This window comes from Ixodes scapularis, unplaced genomic scaffold (assembly GCF_016920785.2).
Source record: "Ixodes scapularis isolate PalLabHiFi unplaced genomic scaffold, ASM1692078v2 PGA_scaffold4__175_contigs__length_147842914, whole genome shotgun sequence".
Classification (NCBI taxonomy): Eukaryota; Metazoa; Arthropoda; class Arachnida; order Ixodida; family Ixodidae; genus Ixodes; species Ixodes scapularis.
In genome coordinates this window covers 103912897-103931286 of record NW_024609879.1, presented here as the reverse complement: position 1 = coordinate 103931286, position 18390 = coordinate 103912897, and the positions used below count along the sequence as shown (strand labels likewise).

Genomic DNA, 18390 nt, shown 5'->3' with positions numbered 1-18390 from the left:
GAGGCATGCTTGATGAAGGCATCGGGTAAAATATTTTTCTTTTGTTCACTAATGCTCCAAATGAACCTTTTTTTTTTTTAACGTTTCACAAAAACTTTTATTTGTATTTTTTTGGTGACATAACCAATCAGACAAGTCAGAAGATCAATTAAGCGCTTTGAGATGCAACCGCATTATTAAATAAGTCAAAATAAGAAGAAAAAAGTTTTGTTCATTGACCAGAGTTCAGATCACATGCTCCCTTGCAATTTCAAAAGCTGCTGCTAGTAAATTCTTCACAAGTCATGTCAATAGAATGTATTTGCTGGCCTCCACAGCCAAGTTGTTTTTTGCAAGCACAATGTTTCTCACTTACAAGTTAATAAATGCAAACATGCACTCGGCATAAACAGACAGAGCTGCAGCCACCAGTAAGTACCTCTCCTCCCATGACGAGACCAACGGACACACCTGGGAATGGCTGGAACCATTTCAGACACATAACATTATTTATTGTTCATACTCCGCTCAGTTGAGGTGGCATACGGAGCCTCCTCAATCCGAAAAGTCAGGAACCAGGCTTTTGGGAAGTTCCTGCAACACTTGCACTCCCAAAAGGCGAAGCTCACACAGTTCGGTCGCATCCTCCTTGTCTTCCAGAGGTCCCGGCGGCGACTTCACGAAGCGACGCGCCTCAACTAAAAAGGCCCGCAGATCATCAGCGCACAGCTCCGTCGACGCCGTCTTCAATCCCAGCTTTAGCAGAAAGAGCCCCAACACGACCAAGTTAGCTCTGAGGACGGGCTGGAGCTGTCGAGTTGGCGAAACCACGGTCCGCACACAGAAGCCGAGCAGCTCCGGAAACGGAGCTGGAGCCAAAGCCACAAAATCCTGCTCCAGGACCACGACGTTGAGGAAGACGCCGCAGGCAGTCTCGAGCGCGACGCCTGAGGAGGCCTGTAGATGGTGCCACAGATTCAGAAGGATGGGCGATGCCAGGACCAGCGGCCGCAACTCGGGGTCAGCTGTCACATGGCATAGTCCGGGGACGAGTAGGGGGAGAAGGGACTGTTCTTCCTGGGATGCCAGGTGGAGGAGCGTCGGGAGGGCTTGGACCAGCTGGGGACGCAGGGAGCTGCAGTCCTGGGAAAGCCAGGAGCAGACGAGACGGCCAGAGGCCAGGACTAAGGGGTCTCTCTCACCATGGGGCACTTCTTCCTGGGGGCAGTTCTGCATTGAGCAAGAAGGGTGTTAAGGCTTAGGTGAAGACAGCGACATGACGTACACATTATAGACATCACAAGCTGGTATTGGTACGGGAGCTAAACGTAGCACTAGAGTAAGCATATGCTTTGCAACTTGATTCTCTAGGAGGAGTTGGGGAAGAGAGGTTCAGATAAAGTTTCAGCATTGGCAATTCTTTCTCTCTTGGGGCAAAACAATTTGGGCTCCTGGTAACAAAATTATCAGACCGATCTTGCTAAGCATTCGGCGTATCCGTGACGCAGCCCTTAATTTATTTTACAAGATGTAGACGACTGTGCATGCGAGGGCTCATGCCGTCACATGCTCCACACATGCAGAGCTCCAGCGGGGTCGTCACACGTGTAGAAAGACTAAACTTCCCAAGATGCATTGTGGCAGCGGTGGCATAGTCCAACTGGCTGGTGACATCGGCCTATTGTGGATGGAACCTGATCAAATTTGTGGTAGCTACATTTGGTACTCTCATACCAGTAACATAGCCCGAAACCTTTTCCCAGCGAGGTGGGGAAAGCTTCAGTTCCATAAGCCCCCCCCCACCGACCACCGCTTGGAACATACACCGCATGTGGGGAACCCTAAAAAGGTATCTTGGTCAAGTGACGTCGCCCGTGCTTTTAAGAAACTGCATTTTGAGCTAGGCCGTGAAACCAGAACCTTAAGCTATATAGAAACGTCAGGAAAGACCACAGACACCAATATCGCCCACGACGTATCATACCTGTCGTACGAAGCCTAGGACTGCTGCCAGGGCGTCTTCCACTCGTCCTCTGAGCTGCAAGAGTCTCTTGCTTGTCAGGTCGTGAGCTCCTTCGAGAGCAGCCTCCAGCAACAAGAAGCATCGTAACAGCAAAGCCACGTCCGGCTTGCCGAACTCCAGCTGAACCCGCACTTCGACCGCGGCCAGGGAGACGGCTAGGGCCCACGGTTCGTCGTCGGGGGTTAAAGCCCACGACGTCCCAACACGAGAAACCAACGCTGCGAGAAGTTCGAAGACGTCAGACCGCATCTTCGAGCCAAGCCGGCTTCCTAGAGCTTGCCGTAGTCCCGCACGTAGGTCCGAAGACGCCGACGTGACGGCGTCGTCCGCTAAGTCATCGCGCGCCAAAAGCGCCGCTAGTAGACGACACACCGCGAACTTAGCTTCTCCGCCGTCTTTTTGGAATGCCGACGCCGCGCTTTTGAAAAGGGAAGACGGAGTCCTAAGCCTAACGTCGGGATTGCCAGCCAACGATGTGAGGAGGCGGACTCCGTCTGGTTTCGCCAAGAAGGCACTGAGTTTCGAGTCCAGCCCGACAGACATGAGCGCTCGGCGCCCGGATTGGTGTTCCGCGAACCTGGTTGCGCACGCGATGGCCTGACTAGAGAGTTCATCGTCATCGCTGGACACAAGTTCGTCGAGAGGCTCGATCGTAGGAGCCAGAACGTCAGAGAGTTTTTCGTCAGACGCGAACACACCAAGTAGTTCCAGCCCCAGCGAGCGAAAGAGCTCAGGCGGACATCCTTCGGGGGCTTCGTTCGTTCTCAGTAATCTCAAGAGGAAAGGCACTCCGACGGCGTTCAAGATCTTGGTGAGGTCGTCCGAGTTTAGGCTTTCGGCACTCACGGCTTTTGTGAGCACCATCAGTGCAGCGAACCTTTCCGTGTCGGAGCGAGCTCGACGGAGAGCGGAGACCGTCGCTTTCAGGGCGGTCGATCCGCCCTTCATTTTGTCGTCTTGAGTGGTTGGAACGCGATCGACGTTGGACATAATGGAGCCGTCCTTGGTGTCGTTAATTAGTTAATTAAACCAAACAGCAAGCAATTTACATGACGAAAGAAAACACTTCTACATGAATTCACACGTCGATACTGTCGATACCTTCCAGTGACCCTTGCGCACATGTGAAAGGACGCTCAACAGAACCGCAGTAAATTTGCATAATAAAATTAGAACACCTTAAACAATTTATAATGATATATTTATAAAAACACATATGTGCATTTATTTTATATGTATAAACAAACATATTTTTATTATTTCGAACACGCACAATATTTTTAATTTGCTGCGACCCTTTCGTTTTTTTTTCTAAAATATATTTCTATCTTGTGTACTTAAAACACTAACTAATAAAATATACTTAAATTTTGAACGAACTTATTTGTTTAATTAATTTAATATTTTCTTGAATCAAAACTGTTTGCTCAGTTTATTAATTCGCTGCCGTCCTAGCATCTCTGTTATATGGCGGGTTCTTCGGGTCGTTCTGAAAGTTGACCGTGTCCCGACATGTCTTCGAACGACGTGCCCGTTCAACCGAAAATCATCGTACCGGTGCGCGCGTGACAGTTCGGACTCATATTTACACTGTAGTTGCGACAAACGACAAAAGGTATTGAAGAAACCATACTTCGAATCGAACTCCCAAACCGAACGCGTCTCCTCGGCATTCCGTTCGGCGGGAACTTCGGCTGCCGGCCACGATGACGGAGGTCGCACAGGAAGAAGTCTTAGACGAGAATTACGGTCCTGTTCGGATCCAAAAGCTCGAAGGCAACGGAATCGGAGCGGCGGACATCAAAAAACTAGAAGAGGCCGGTTTCCACACGGTCGAGGCCGTCGCGTACGCGCCCAAGAAGCAGCTGCTGACCATCAAGGGTGAGACCTCCATAACTTCGCTGAAAGTACCTGGTTAAATCAACGTAAGAAGTTAAACCCTGTTTTTCGGCCCACTTAAATAAATTATGCATAGCGGAAAGCTGCAACCCGGTGGGGGTAAAAATGCTAGTTTCAGAACGTAACTTTACGGGGATCAAAAGGGAAAGCCTAAATACGAAATTACTTTATGGGGGACGTCGGCCGAGGCCGAATATTCATCGAACCAAGAAATAGCGTTAAAACCTCCTATAACAAATATTAAAGAAAAAACAAAAAAGCTTGCCATCGAGAAAAAGCAATTTTGTTTTCCCTCTTGCTGACAAGTGGTTTTCATAAATGCCACGGGCACCCACAATGCGGTTTCTTGGTTTGACGAATATTCGGCCTAGGCGGAGCTCATAGCGAAATTTCTTATTTATGTTTTTATCTTTTGACCCAGGTAAGCTCGTCGCTAGCGTCACATTTCCATCGAGTTTCAGCTATCTGCGATGCATAGTTTATGAGGGTTGATAAACTGGGTTTCATTCCCTTGATCGGACCTTGTAGTTCTGTGCACTTCACTATTATTTTACAACCTTGACCTCCCTATCCTTTCTCCAAAGGCATCAGCGAGGCAAAGGCTGACAAATTGCTCGCCGAGGCGGCCAAGTTGGTTCCTCTGGGCTTCACCACGGCCACGGAGATTCACCAGAAACGCTCGGACATCGTCCAGATCACCACGGGGTCGACGGAGTTAGACAAGTTGCTCGGCGGAGGCATCGAAACTGGTTCTATCACCGAGGTGAGAAGCATGCGCTTTGCATCATTTTGTTGGCACGCAGTTCACCTGCAAGCGCGAGACCTTTGTCGATGGCGGCGTTAGCTGGCAGACGTCGCTGGACAAGCTTGTCATCGGATGACTTTTTGTTGAAAGTTGTGGTGTGTATTTCTCTAACACCGGTTTTATGCGATTCAGAGATATTCATCTTGAATTCAATCAGATCCCTGGCTTCACTCGCTGGTAGTTTACCACAGGAATCTCCTAACACTTTGGCTCGGGAGCCGGATTGTGGATCTGTCACAGCCTCGAGAGCCGAAAATAAACGAGTAAAGACAAATCAGTAAATACTAAATAAATACATTTAAATAAGCATTTAATTAGAAAAATATTACTTAGAGTGAACATACAACAAATGTAAGATGGGCAATACATTCTTAATACAAAGAAAACAAAACACAAACAGGCTTTGCAAAATAAGTGTGACCCAGAAAACTTATTAGGCATAAATCAGAGCACGTAGAAATTTTGGCATATTCAAAGAGAGCAGAAGACTAATGATAATGGTATATCTGCTGATTACAGTATACAATAGTTTGTGGGTTCCCCCACAAACTATCCATAGAAGCACAGCAGGTTTCTTGGGTTCGGATAATGATGTGGTTTATTGACGAATACGCCACATGTTTGCCCGAGGGCTAACGAAGTCCGAGATAATTAAGCTGTCTCTTTTGATAGGATTACCACTCGAAGTCTGCGCTGCCGCTATTGGCAGTATCGCGGAAGGGGGAGGGTCAGAACAAGAAAGGAAGGCTCTATCGAGCAAAGCCTTTCCCAGCAAGAATCACTGTTGGTTTTGGCCATCTTATATAGCCTGCAGGAATGGATGCATCCGGGATGGTCGGAAGTAGGTTGACTCCGCGGAGGGGCGGATGCGTCCGAGCATAAAAATTCCGAATGGTGCGCCTTAGGCAAATCACCTGAGAAGGGCAAGGTAGAGCCCTCTACAAGAGAATACGGTTTTGCCTCGCATCCAAGACTTGCCCCGACAGGGCAACGCCCCAAGGCCTGCCTGAGCTAGGCCTAGATGGGTGTGCAGGGAACACGTGGTTCCTGCAAGCTATGACATAAGACTGAGCTCGATATAAGGATAACGCAAAGAAATTTTAACATAGACAGGCATGAGACAGGAGATTGTGAATGGTAATGCTGGTGAGGACAATTTAGAATAAATGATGGGCAGGCGAACCTGCGTTTTGATGCAGTTTTCTCATTCTTATATCTTTGTTTGCGCTTTTGATATGCCTCTTGGTGCCATTTTTTTATGCGTGTATATTTTTGAGTTGCTAGCCATGGGCTGGACATCATTGGAGTGACCGCAGGGATCTGCGGGCCAGGGTTTGGAGACCCCTGGTCTACCACATAGGTATCTACTTTTCCTAGTGGCAATAGAATGTAGCAAACAAACCAGTTTGGAAAGTCAGCAGCACTCTTAGTACGGGACACTTTCACATCCTTTTAATCTAGCATGTTAGCTATCTGTCTTAACTGATCAGCTAATGCCTTGTCTGGTTCAAATTTCCCTCTGTAATTTAGATCTTCCTCTGAACACGAGCCCCAACCGAATGCTGGCGCATCATTCGGCTGAGTTAGCTGAGCGCTGCCTCAAAAACACAAACAAATAATTTGTGTTTGTTGTCCCTCATGGGTCTAGTTCTCAGCTTTACCACCAGGGGCACAACGGTTGAATCCCCTCCCCAGTAGTTGATTTCCCACCAATATAGAAGAGTGTCAGGCTAGTTTTTTCTCAACCACAACTCGCCCGGTCACTTTACTCAAAGTTATGATTCGTGGAGTTTCAGATGAATTTTCCAGGTCGGCAAATCATCAACACCAGGGGTGGATTTATGAATCAGGCAAAATCGAGTGCAAATCGGTTAAAAATAAGGAGTGGGCTAATTTTCGGTGTATACAACCAAGAAATGCTAAAAAATAAGGAAACACTATCTTTAGATTATGCTCTCCTGCTAAACTTGTTATCATGGCGAGGGACAATAAAGCAAAGATGACTGTAGTTCCCAGTCGGCAACGTTCGCTTATATCTCGCCATAGCTACCTGTCCGCATTCACGCCTAGGTCATCATTGATCCGAACGCTACGATTACTAGGAGTGGGCTATCTTTCTATGTTTTAAAGAAAATAGCAAATCACGTTACAAAAGGGGTTTTGAGTTTTTTTTGGATAAATTTGAATTTATGGAATATGTACCGGCGAGCATTTTTATAATTTATCCGAGGACACGGAACCCTACTTATAACTTTTTAATAAGAGTACAGTTAGTGCCGAAACTTTAGCTCCTGGTTCGGACCGCTAGCAGTACATTTAGGCGGAGAATGAGCAATCGGCGATGCATAGTTAATTTTTGCAATGAAAAAAACCTCGTAAATTTTTTTCAGGGGACACCTTGTTCTTTCGGTTACGCTTTTGGATAGCCTGCGCTCGTAAATAGAATATGGTAGCGTGCACCAAGTGTAGCCGGTTCAGGTAAATGGAAGGGGCCCACCAAGGGGACATGCCGGGCGCAGGTTTTTGGGGAGTTCCGGACAGGCAAGACGCAGCTGTGTCACATGATGGCGGTGACGTGCCAGCTGCCAATCGAGCACAGCGGGGGCGAGGGCAAGTGCCTGTACATCGACACGGAGGGCACCTTCCGCCCGGAGCGCCTGCTGGCCGCTGCCGAGAAGTACGGCCTCTCGGGGCCCGACGTGCTCGACAACGTGGCCTATGCCCGGGCCTACAACTCCGACCACCAGACCCAGTTGCTCATTCAGGTGCGGTGGACATGCCGAGTTCTCGCGCACATCACCACAGGCACCCAACTTCGTAGCTTTACCCAACTTTTAACTTTAGACTGGCTTCCCGCCATCTAAACTTTCTTAAATTACTTTCTGCTAGGCGTTTTTCACTTACGCAAGCATGGTCGTCGCGAGTGTTTTGTCGAAGGCTAGAATCGCCGCCAGCCTCAAACGGCAGCCAAGGAAACCCTTCCTGTCTTGGCATTGAGAGTGAAGCTGTGTAGGAATCCTACAGGCCTTGTAAAGAGTAATGCACATACTAGGGAGTGTATGGCTCATAGTTGCGCATCACTGGATAACTCTCATCTGCTTAAGCAGTGCTTGAAACTGGAAACGCGCTTCAATTAATAGGGAGGGTTTACGAAACTTGGGGGTTCGGGGGAACTGAGGATGTCACTTCGCGGAGCCCCCAGTTTCTAAGAACCCGGTTACAGAACCATTAATCTAAAGGACTCAAGATCAATGGGGAAATTGGCACCTAAATTGAGTTCTGTCCCGTAGGCTTCGGCCATGATGGCAGAGACCCGCTACGCGCTGCTGGTGGTGGACTCGGCCATGGCGCTGTACCGCACGGACTACTCCGGCAGGGGTGAGCTGAGTGCCAGGCAGATGCACCTGGCCCGGTTCTTGCGCATGCTCCTGCGGCTGGCAGACGAGTTCGGCGTGGCCGTGCTCATCACGAACCAGGTGGTGGCCCAGGTGGACGGGGCCTCCATGTTTGCAGCCGACCCCAAGAAGCCCATCGGCGGGAACATCATGGCACACGCGTCCACCACCCGCCTCTATCTGCGCAAGGGGCGCGGGGAGACTCGTATCTGCAAGATTTATGACTCACCGTGCCTGCCCGAGGCCGAGGCCATGTTTGCCATCACCCCTCAGGGTATTGCGGACGTCAGGGACTAGTCTTGTCTCGGGCCATCGCGGACGTCGGGGTCTGGTAACCCCTTGGCATTGCGGATGTCAGAGACTAGTCCGTTGTGCTCCAATGTTGTGCTGAAACTGACTGTTGGGGGGAGGCTTTCGATTGAATGGATTGTTCTGCATTGACTGCCCGGTCAAATAAAAACTGTCTATTTGGCATGCACTGTCGTCGACCTAGCATGATTACGGCAAAATCGAGATCTCCATCTGTCGAGGTCTCAGGGTTGTGTCTTTTTGGATTTGATGAATTGTTCTTGAATTGGCTGTAGACTATAATGGAAATGGTGGTGCTTGTAGGGCACGAGCGAGGGAAAGCGGACAAGCTGGCATCGATCTAGTATGTTGGCTCGAGACTGAAGATGGCGGCAAGCTAGATCTCAGTCTCGTGGTCTCTGGGTAGAGGCAAGGTCTCAATCTCTCTATCCTTTTCTGGCGTTTTTGGTGTCATCTGTGGTTGTTGTCAACCACAGAAAATGCATTTTCTCTCACATGCTTGTTTTTCTTCTATTTCCCGTCATGGAAAAAGGGGCAAAAAGCTGAAGCATACTTCCCCTGTCTGTTTTTCTTTTATATTTTTTATGCTACTCCTGGGCTGAATATGTTACTCTTCTACATGCCTACCTAAATACCCTTCACTTCTGCAACCTGGTATTTGCTTTAGGACGCGATCGTGCCCCGCTAGACGATGCACAATTGTCTACATTCAGTCTTGTAGTTCCATAGGGCCTTGGCGAAACCTGCGGGTACATGTACAGGCTCACATTGTGTGTGGCATTGCTATCTCCTACCATACCGAGACCACCGGATTTCCTGTCGTCCCCTATTTCTTTTATCCACCGTGATATTTGTTCCCCACATGCCTTCCCCATTTCTTCCCAGTTGGTGTCTACACCCTAAGTTTGATTTATCTGTCTCATCAGAAAAAAAGGTTGGTAGTAACTGAAGTTCTGAAGGTATTAACTGAAGCTTTTATTCAGTCAAGCGCAGTGCCACTCCATTCAAGTTCTGCAGGTATTAACTGAACCTTTTATTCAATCAAGCACAGTGCCAGTTCATTCCTATAATATTTTTGCAGGATGTGAATTCCTTTGGAGATTGATTTTCAATGAGTATATAATTGTATGTTCAGAGAACGTGTCTGAATAAACTTATATTTTTAACTCATCAATTATGCTTTCGGTTATCTTTACGCTTGAGCGTCTCTGTCTGGTACATATTTGAAGAGGTGGTACTCGACTAAGTTTCGCGCCGGCCACTAACAGCACCACACGCTCACTTGATGCCGTGATTGGCCGGTACCTTCCCATCTTTCCAACACATTCAACTACATGCCACCATGTTTGAGCCCACAGCACCACGCACACTGATTTGATGCCATGATCAGCTGGCACCACCAATCTCTGGCAATTGCTGGATAGCACCTCCTACTACTGTGAGTACTCCTACCCCGTGAATGGGACGGGACGCCTCTTTTCTACGCCGGTAGGGGGCAGTCGCGTGATAACGGAGGTCACATGACGAAACGCAATCACCGACACAGATGCGCAAGTCACCTGACATTCGCAGAGCTTAAATTGTTTAGCAGATGACCCGACACCAGAGAAATATGACAAACATCATGATCATGCACTTTTGATGCTGATTGGTCCGAAGTATTTGGTAGTGATGGGCCGAACTTTTGCCGAATCTCGGGATTCGGCGAAGCCGAACTTTTCTGAAGATTATCGGCAAAAATACATACAAAATACAATACAAAAATACATGAAGGTTTCATGATGATGTTTCCCGAATGGGAGACGAAACGTTTGATTAAATTGTTAATCTTGTTAAAGGGGTAGGGAAACAAAATTTCAGCGCTCATTTTTTAGCTTTAATGTGTTGCGTGTTGCACCCTAACCTCAAAAACACCAGTCTTCCGCACAAGAAAACAAATTGTAAAGCTAAATAAACGATCTTTCAATGTGCACCTGGTGGATGCATGCGGAGCCTATTTGGGAGTTAGTCTAGCAACGTTGTCGAATCTGCTACGTAGCCGTGACGCGCTCACGTCGAACCAACGAACGTTACATCCAAATTAAGACTGATGAACTCGGGTGCAAAGTGCCATTTGTTTTGGATTTTTACTTTAGAACAGTTATTGCCACAGAAGGCAGTACGCGCAGCGCGTGTAACTATACTCTCGCGCGTTCCTTGGGCTTGGGTAGTTTAGCAAAAAAAAAAAAACTTGCTTACCCTGCTACGTCCTGCTACATTTTACGAAAATTCGAGGAACTTGAGCCAACATTGCCCCAAAATGTAATTTCACTTTCCTAATACTGACAGTATAATAGCTCGCTCCTGACTACCCGACCGGATCGTTGCGATAGGCTTGGGCGAGTTTCCAGAGCTTTCGATTGTCGCCTCATATAACATATACTTTTCGATTTGATTTCTTATCAAACACTGACAGTACTCGGAAATTCCGCAGTGATTCTCATCTTCGTGGTCTTGGTGGGTTAGCTAGCTAGTTTCGTTGAGGATGCTTCTCACCGCGCGCCGGTGTACTGCAGTGAAGCGACAACCAGGAAATTGCGATTTTGCGTGTCTTGCTCCGCCGCAGCGCACCCACGTGCTAAGGGGAAAGCAATTCTCCAGAACGAAACGTGACACAATTTCTGAATAAAACTTCGGCGACATCCTGGTGGTATATTTTTCCAATTCAAGATTTTACAGGGATACTTCGGTATTGCAAAAGGATTTACATGCACGCCTCTGTAGGTTTTTTTTTTTTTTTAGGCCAGCTTTTGTTTATTTATCAATTAGAACTTGGCAGGAGCCGTGAATATGGAAGCTTGCGAAGAACTTTGACGAGTTTGGCGGGATTGTTATATTAATCGTTCACATGACAATTTTGTTATAAGTTCTACATAGAAAACGTAATGGACGTTCATAATCAAATGACGAAAGCTTTGTTGTTTGTGGTGTTTTTGTTAATTTTATCTGAATGACCGAAGCATTCCAGCTTTGTTGCAACCGAGTCTAGAACTTTGGGAAAACATACATTTAATGCTCGAAATTTTGTGTATTCTAACATTATTTCTGTGGGGTTCCGTACCTAAAAGAACCATTCCCACCAGTTCGTGCTGTCCTTCATTAGTCATCTGTTAGCGTGTCTGGAGTCTGCATGGTGCATCACACGCAACGCTAGTTTTCTGTTTGAGCGCTTCTGTGCAATTGATACTAACGAAAGGTTGCACACAAGTGAGAAGTTGAAGTAGGCATTGCATTTTAGCTGGACAGGCCTGAACCTTAAACCTTTACAGTGGTATCTGCGAAGAATATGTCAAACTAGAGTGCCTTCGTGCTCGTGTGTCAAACCAATCCCATCACTGACAGTGTCAGTGATTTCCCTACACCCCCTCTTCGGGGGTGTACTCCCCCTCCCCCCCCCCCCCCCCCCCCCCTTTGTTTTTCCGAAGGCACCCATCTACTCTCAATGCCCCCCCCCCCTCCCTTTAATTTCAATTCCTGGGGAAACCCCTGGACAGTGTGACTATGGCTCCGACAGCATGGCTACGTTTATCAAATCTGAACGAAAAACTCGATGGTGTGTGTAACAATAGTACGGTAGAAGCTTGAAGCACTTCGTGTTCACAAAACAAACACAATCAAAGTTAACACTCTGACATTACTCATTCTTTCCGTCGATGAAAGCAGAATAATACGACCAAATTAAGGACTTCGATTCTACTAAAACTTTATTTGATTATAGCGCCCGCTTGGCCAATCGTGGTTGCTTCTGTCTAAAATAAATTGCATGCCCTATTTTTCGGAAAAAAGGGAGGTAGTTTTTTTGTTTCTTTTAAATACTGTACACGCCTGTTTTCTATTATTATTTTGAAATGGCACGACCTACGCGCGACACAAGTGTACAAGACGATAGCGACACCGTAAAAATGGTTTTAAAGTTGACTTATTTTGGAAGTAAATAGTTCAGAGAATCGCCCCGACAAAGGGGCACAGCCAAAATGTGAAAACTGCGTCGTGGTGGAAGCTCCCGCCAATAGACCCTTTCCGAAATTCAGTCTGGCCACTTTGATCACTATCATCACCATCTGAAAAATGGCATATGTGCCATAACAATGGCGGCTTTCTATTTACTGGTGAAGGAACATGTTGAAGATACTCCTAAGCTGAGGATTCGAGGCCTATACATTCTAGACGTTAGCACGTTGCGAAACCGGAATTGAATGCAAGCGCTGCGTAAGTGTTCATTTCTCCAATTCGAGCCCAGTGAACCTGTTAGTGGCACAAAATCGACTTCGAAACCCTTTGACTTTAGAACTTTATCAAGGCGTCTGTCTGGGTTGGCGCTTCGTTCTGACTGGTTGCATCGTTGTGGGAATCGACACTGGAAGATCCAGAAAAACCTGTATAGCGAAAAGTTTATTCTCGTCTGCCGTTGACATGCAAAAGTGACGGTGCCCGATAAAATACTGCAGGCTACAAGTTCATTGCCGCCATTCGTATGGCAAAAGTTAAACCGCCATTTCAGCCACCAGATGGCACTGAATTTCGGAAAGGGTCTATTAGAAAACAAGCTCATCTTAGCACTTTATGAAAATCTATAAGCTCGGCTAGATGGCGCAAGCTGCCGCCTAATTCAAACGTCAAAGCTCATTTTGATTCTCCCTTTAAATATTAAAATGTAAGCCCACTGTGAGTTCCCCTGAGCCCTTGTTGCCAGAACCCTCACGACGCCGCACCTTTAGTCACGGCACACGTGAGAAAAGTGGCGCCATTCGTTGTTGTGGAAATGTTCGAGACACGTGCTGCGCGCCACTTCTGGGAAGAACAAGGCATCTGAAATCTAGCTCAGTGCTGGCGCTGTGCCGCCATGATCTTCTCAAGAACTAAACGTTGCACGTGCCTCGTGCATCGACGCACCTTGCGCTACTTTTGAAACATGAAAGGGCACGTTGGCACGTTTAGCGTAACGCGCCGCCTACTAACGCGTCTTTTTTTTTTTTTTTTTTTTTTTATTAATGCGCACATTTTTCTTTGGGGGGCGGGGGGGGGGGGGGGCAGTTTGGTTTCTGTTGTTTTTTTGCTGGTAGTGCTTTCTTTTCAGGAACGTTATGTTTTTATTAATTTCTTTACTTTCGCGTTTTCGCGTTTAGGCTTGTCCTGGGCAGGCTCGTAAATCCGTTCGAATTCTGGGAAGATGGGCGAGTGGGGGGGACATACGATTTGCAGTAATAACTCTTTTATTTGAAATAAAAAATACATTCAGGCCTGGCTACCCTCTTCCACTGTATTTTTTTCCCCTCCTGCCCCATTTTTGTATTAAAAAGCATCGTGGTAAACTTCCACCAGATCGCCTGAACACTGAGGGGGATCGGTGGCCGAATGGTCCTGCCTGATTTTTTTCTCTTCTGCTGATGTAAAGTTATTGCCCTCTGTCTGCTGCAGGCACGGGAAAATATGTTTTAAAAAAAGTTAAGAAAGTGCCGGTACAACCTTCTGTCAAATCATTTTTTTTTTTTTTTTACTTTTTAATTCTATAGTGATACACTCCCTGTGAAACCCTGGCTGCAAGAAAGAGACATTTTTGTGCCCTGGTCAATTGATTGCCTCTTATGTAAAAAGCCGGAAACTATAGACCATATATCTCTTGACTGCTGGGACGCAGTATTTCATTGGGATATTCTGCAGCGTACTTTGAAAAAAATGTTTGCCAATAACAGCTCTCGGCATACGTTTCCTCACGACAGATAACGAGGAGGGCGTCCCCTACGACATGTTTATGGCGCTGAGTCTCCACAGAGTCCAGGATGGCTGTTCGACATGCCGACTGGGACGCTCGACCGGTCAGAGACTACTTTATTGAGAGCGTGTGTTATTTACGAGAAGTTATGAAGTCGCAGAGAATGGCTGTCTGTGCTAGACAAACTTGTTGATTTTAAACTATTTTAGGGTGTGATGTACTGGCAAATGGCGAATCGTCTGTGTAAGAGAGAGGTGTGTCTGAGAGCACCTGTGTCGTGTATCCAACAAGAAATAACGAAAAAACCGCGCATTTTAAAGAAAGAACTACCTGTAACCCCAACAGGGATACGTTTCCTGAGGGTGGATAATGATAATGAAGTTCCTTATGACATGATTATGTTGTTAGCGTTGTGCAGCATTTGGAGATCACGTATGGCTGTTCGACACGCTGACCTCGGCGCAGAAGAAGTGCGGGTATATTTCTTCAACCTTGTAAAACAAGTACAGAGTGTGTATTTGAGCTGTGAACCTGAACCGGAGTGGACTAGTATTTTAAAACCACTCCTCGAAATGCGTGATTTTTAACACGCTGTGCAAAAAAGCTGTACAGCTCTGTTAGAATGACATGAATGTTGCTGTAACTACCATGCAATAAAGAAAAAAAAATCGGTGGCCGAGTGGTCTAGCGCACAGCAGCTCGGAGCACGTGGAGCGAGAGCTCGCGCTGCAGAACCCAGGATCCTGGGTTCAATCCCCGCCCCTGCCCGTTTCGATCTGGATGAGCATCGTACCGGCGTGCGGTCGTGTATCACTACTGCGTGATGCACGTTAAAGACCCCAGGCTAGCTGTTGTACCGCACTGGCTAAATTGCTCATCTACAGATGAGACACCAGACGCCCACTGAGGCAGACTAACTTCCGGCTGTATAAACATATACACACAACAATTTGCTTTTTGCTAAACACTGACTCTAAGTTTTTTTTTTTTTTTTAATAGCTATATATGTATATATAGATATATACATGGGTGATTTCATCTGAACTCAGGTACGGATTTAGGGTCGAATTTTTAATTTTGACGAAAAAAATATATGTTTTGGGCCAATTCCTATAACAAAAGAAGACGCGAACGGTTATTTCGTCGGATTTTTTGTTCTCAAGTTATGAACCGTTGAAGCGGTCAAGGTGGAAATTGATGCTTTTCCAGCCTATCGGAGGTGCCATATTTAACTCCATCCCTTTTCCCTACTTTTTACGCTACATCAATATAACTTTTTGGGAACACTCTAGACATAGGCTTTTTCATGCTAATAAAGCGTCTAGGTCATAACATTCTTAATGATTTTTTTTTTATTTGTCAAACCGCCTCTCTGTGACGATATTTGACGAAGTTCAGCAAGCTGTGCTGTGTGACCTAATCAACATATTTTTATGATCTTTATATCACCGTAAATTAAAGCACCGATTATGCTCTTTCTTTTGAGTATAATTTCAATATTTTGCCACAAGTATATAATGCGCTACATGTCTCTGAAAAAGGAATATTTCGAAAAACTAGCAAGTTTGGAGTCGATTTTCTAAAAAAACCCACTTTTTATTTTTTTTCATTTTTTATTCACAGTTAGTTAATATAGTAGTCTATCAGGAACTACCAACAGAAATTGTAATATTTTGTTTGTATGGCCGCTATTAAGACTCGAATCTCGTGCTATGAGCGTTTTGAACGGGACTTCGCACAGGCGCTTTGCTGAGCAGAATTTTGGCCAATGTAAAGTTTTCTATTTAATGTTAGTACTTACCACAATATCTGAGCGTAAAAGGAAGTGAAGTAACAATATTTATCCTTACAATATTTATTTACTTGGCGCTGGGGTGATTTGAAAGGTGTGTGAGCTTCGCCTGATGTATTGACGGAGAAGTACGTAACATCTAAACTCACGGACAAACTTAAGTCACGAGGGAAAAGTCTAAGTTAACTGGCATGAATCACTGCAAATAGAAATGAAACCTAAACCCATGACTAACGCATTTGAAGCCTTACACGCCACGAAATGCTCGTTATTTTACGAAAGAGCCCGTATGTGCACAAAATAGACCGTACTTCATAAGCGTCAGATACTAAATCGCACATATGTATATGCACTGCATATCTTTTTGACATAAGAAATTATGACAATTACATATAAAGTTCGGAATTTTAAACTCAAGATGCGACACGTAACCAGAGAAGGGAAGTAATATTTCATGTTGTAGCCTAAACATGTTCATTGCATAAAATATATCAAAATGTGTTGACCAAATGTCTCATATACTCCTAATTAACATAAAATACACTCAAAGTTAATACAAATATAAACTTTAAAACGAATTGAACACCGCCAAATTCCGTCTGGTTTACGGATAGACGACGCAGTACCTTTTCAATGTGTGAGCAGCGCCGTGTATACACGGCGCTGCTCACACAAAAACAGTGATAAACACCTGGGATAGGGATAGCCATCTTTCGACGTAGCACATTTCGAGACAATAGGTTGATGCGATTCTGAGCCAGTTTTCGCTTTGTCCAAATTGCAGTCAGTTCAGTGTCAAAGTCTATGGCGCGTCGTCTGATCACACAGCGCGCACTCACAGGGGGACAAGGATGAACGCACTGTTGAAAGGGTCCGGCCTTTTCACGGTCCCACCATTTAGCTCAGACAGCACGGAGGTCGAATGAGTACCAGCTTTCCGCCGTGGCTTAGGAATTCAAGTAAAGAGCCAGAAAGGGACCGAGAAGGCTATTATCAGTTAGACGACGTGCGAAGATTCGGCTTCCTTTGGATCCCCAATCTTCCCGTCGATTAATACTTAAACATTCGCTCTCCGTCTCGCGCGTAATCTGGGTGCCACGCAGCAGCGGCGTCTCTTTTAGTGCCCGTGGATTAGTGGCACGGTTGTGTTAGAAGGACGAGGAGGGGAGCTTGGAGAGACAGAGAGGGGCTTGCGACGTAAACTCTAACCTCGAAACGCCTGTTCTCCCGACAATCAGGGTTTCCGTGTCGGTCGCATCCAAAGGCATAATCCTTAGAGGCTCCAGGACCCCGACGAAGATACAGGCGGTAGCCCCGCGATGTTCAAGATAAAGTATTCTATACACGCCGCCTGACTGGGGTGGCATCTGTAAAATTTTGGAGCCGAAAGCAAAAGGCCTCAGAGGACTTCTCTAACGATCTGCATTCCCCCGTTTTGGGAGAAAAAGATGCGCTCGCACTTGTGAAGACGGACTTCTAAGTAACTTTTTTTTTTAAGAGCACTACTCAAATTTTTTTTTTTAATGTTTATGGTTGGATATTAGGTAACTGCTAACGATAAATAGAAAACCTTGTATAGGCCAAAATTCTGCTCAGCAGAGCGTCTGTGCGAGGTCCCATTCAAAACGCTCATAGCACAAGATTCGAGTCTTAATAGCGGCCATACAAACAATATATAACAATTTCTGTCGGTAGTTCCTGATAGACTACTATATTAACTGTGAAGAAAAAATGAAAAAAATAAAAACTGGGTTTTTTTAGAAAATCGACTCCAAACTTGCTAGTTTTTCGAAATATTCGCTTTTCAGGCACATGTAGCGCATTATATACTTGAGGCAAAATATTGAAATTATACTCAAAAGAAAGAGCATAATTGGTGCTTTACAGTGATATAAAGATCATAAAAATATGTTGATTAGGTCACACAGCACAGCTTGCTGAACTTCGTCAAATATCGTCACATAGAGGCGGTTTGACAAATAAAAAAAATCATTAAGAATTTTATGACCTAGGCGCTTTATTAGCATAAAAAAGCCCATGTCTAGAGTGTTCCCAGAAAGTTATATTGATGTAGCGTAAAAAGTAGGGAAAAGGGGTGGAGTGAAATATGGCACCTCCGATAGGCTGGAATAGAGCACTATATAGCTCCTTCGGAGCAGAGTAGCGCAATCTAGAACGCCGCCTCTCGGCGACTAGCGGCGAACGCCCGGAGGTTCCAACTGCGGTCAGAAATGCATGGAGAACGTGAGACAATCGCTGTTTCTTCGGTATTGTGGGGGTGTACGGAGTGGCAATTGTTTTTGACATAATAATGGAACATTTTAGAATAATTTGCGCTAAGTTTTGTGCCCCGCAAGGACCTGACTTTTTTTTTAAAAATTGCTTGAGCGGCATCATGCAGCAGACGACACGGCGACGTCACACCATTCACGTGAC

The 18390-nt window shown here is 45.9% G+C and overlaps 2 protein-coding genes across 2 annotated transcripts; one reads left to right on the top strand and one right to left on the bottom strand.

Annotated features, from left to right (window-relative positions):
• Window positions 1–67: 67 nt before the first annotated feature.
• LOC120839084 (neurochondrin) lies at window positions 68–3151 on the bottom strand. Its single transcript, XM_040209297.2, has 2 exons — window positions 1964–3151; window positions 68–1209 (listed from the first exon to the last, which is right to left on the bottom strand). Exons 1-2 carry the CDS (start codon window positions 2990–2992, stop codon window positions 535–537), a joined length of 1704 nt encoding a protein of 567 aa, XP_040065231.1. The 5' UTR covers window positions 2993–3151; the 3' UTR covers window positions 68–534.
• Window positions 3152–3284: 133 nt separating this feature from the next.
• LOC120839086 (DNA repair protein RAD51 homolog 1) lies at window positions 3285–9584 on the top strand. The gene is made up of 4 exons (XM_040209299.2): window positions 3285–3883; window positions 4486–4664; window positions 7226–7471; window positions 7997–9584. Exons 1-4 carry the CDS (start codon window positions 3709–3711, stop codon window positions 8396–8398), a joined length of 1002 nt encoding a protein of 333 aa, XP_040065233.1. The 5' UTR covers window positions 3285–3708; the 3' UTR covers window positions 8399–9584.
• The last annotated feature ends 8806 nt before the right edge of the window (window positions 9585–18390 follow it).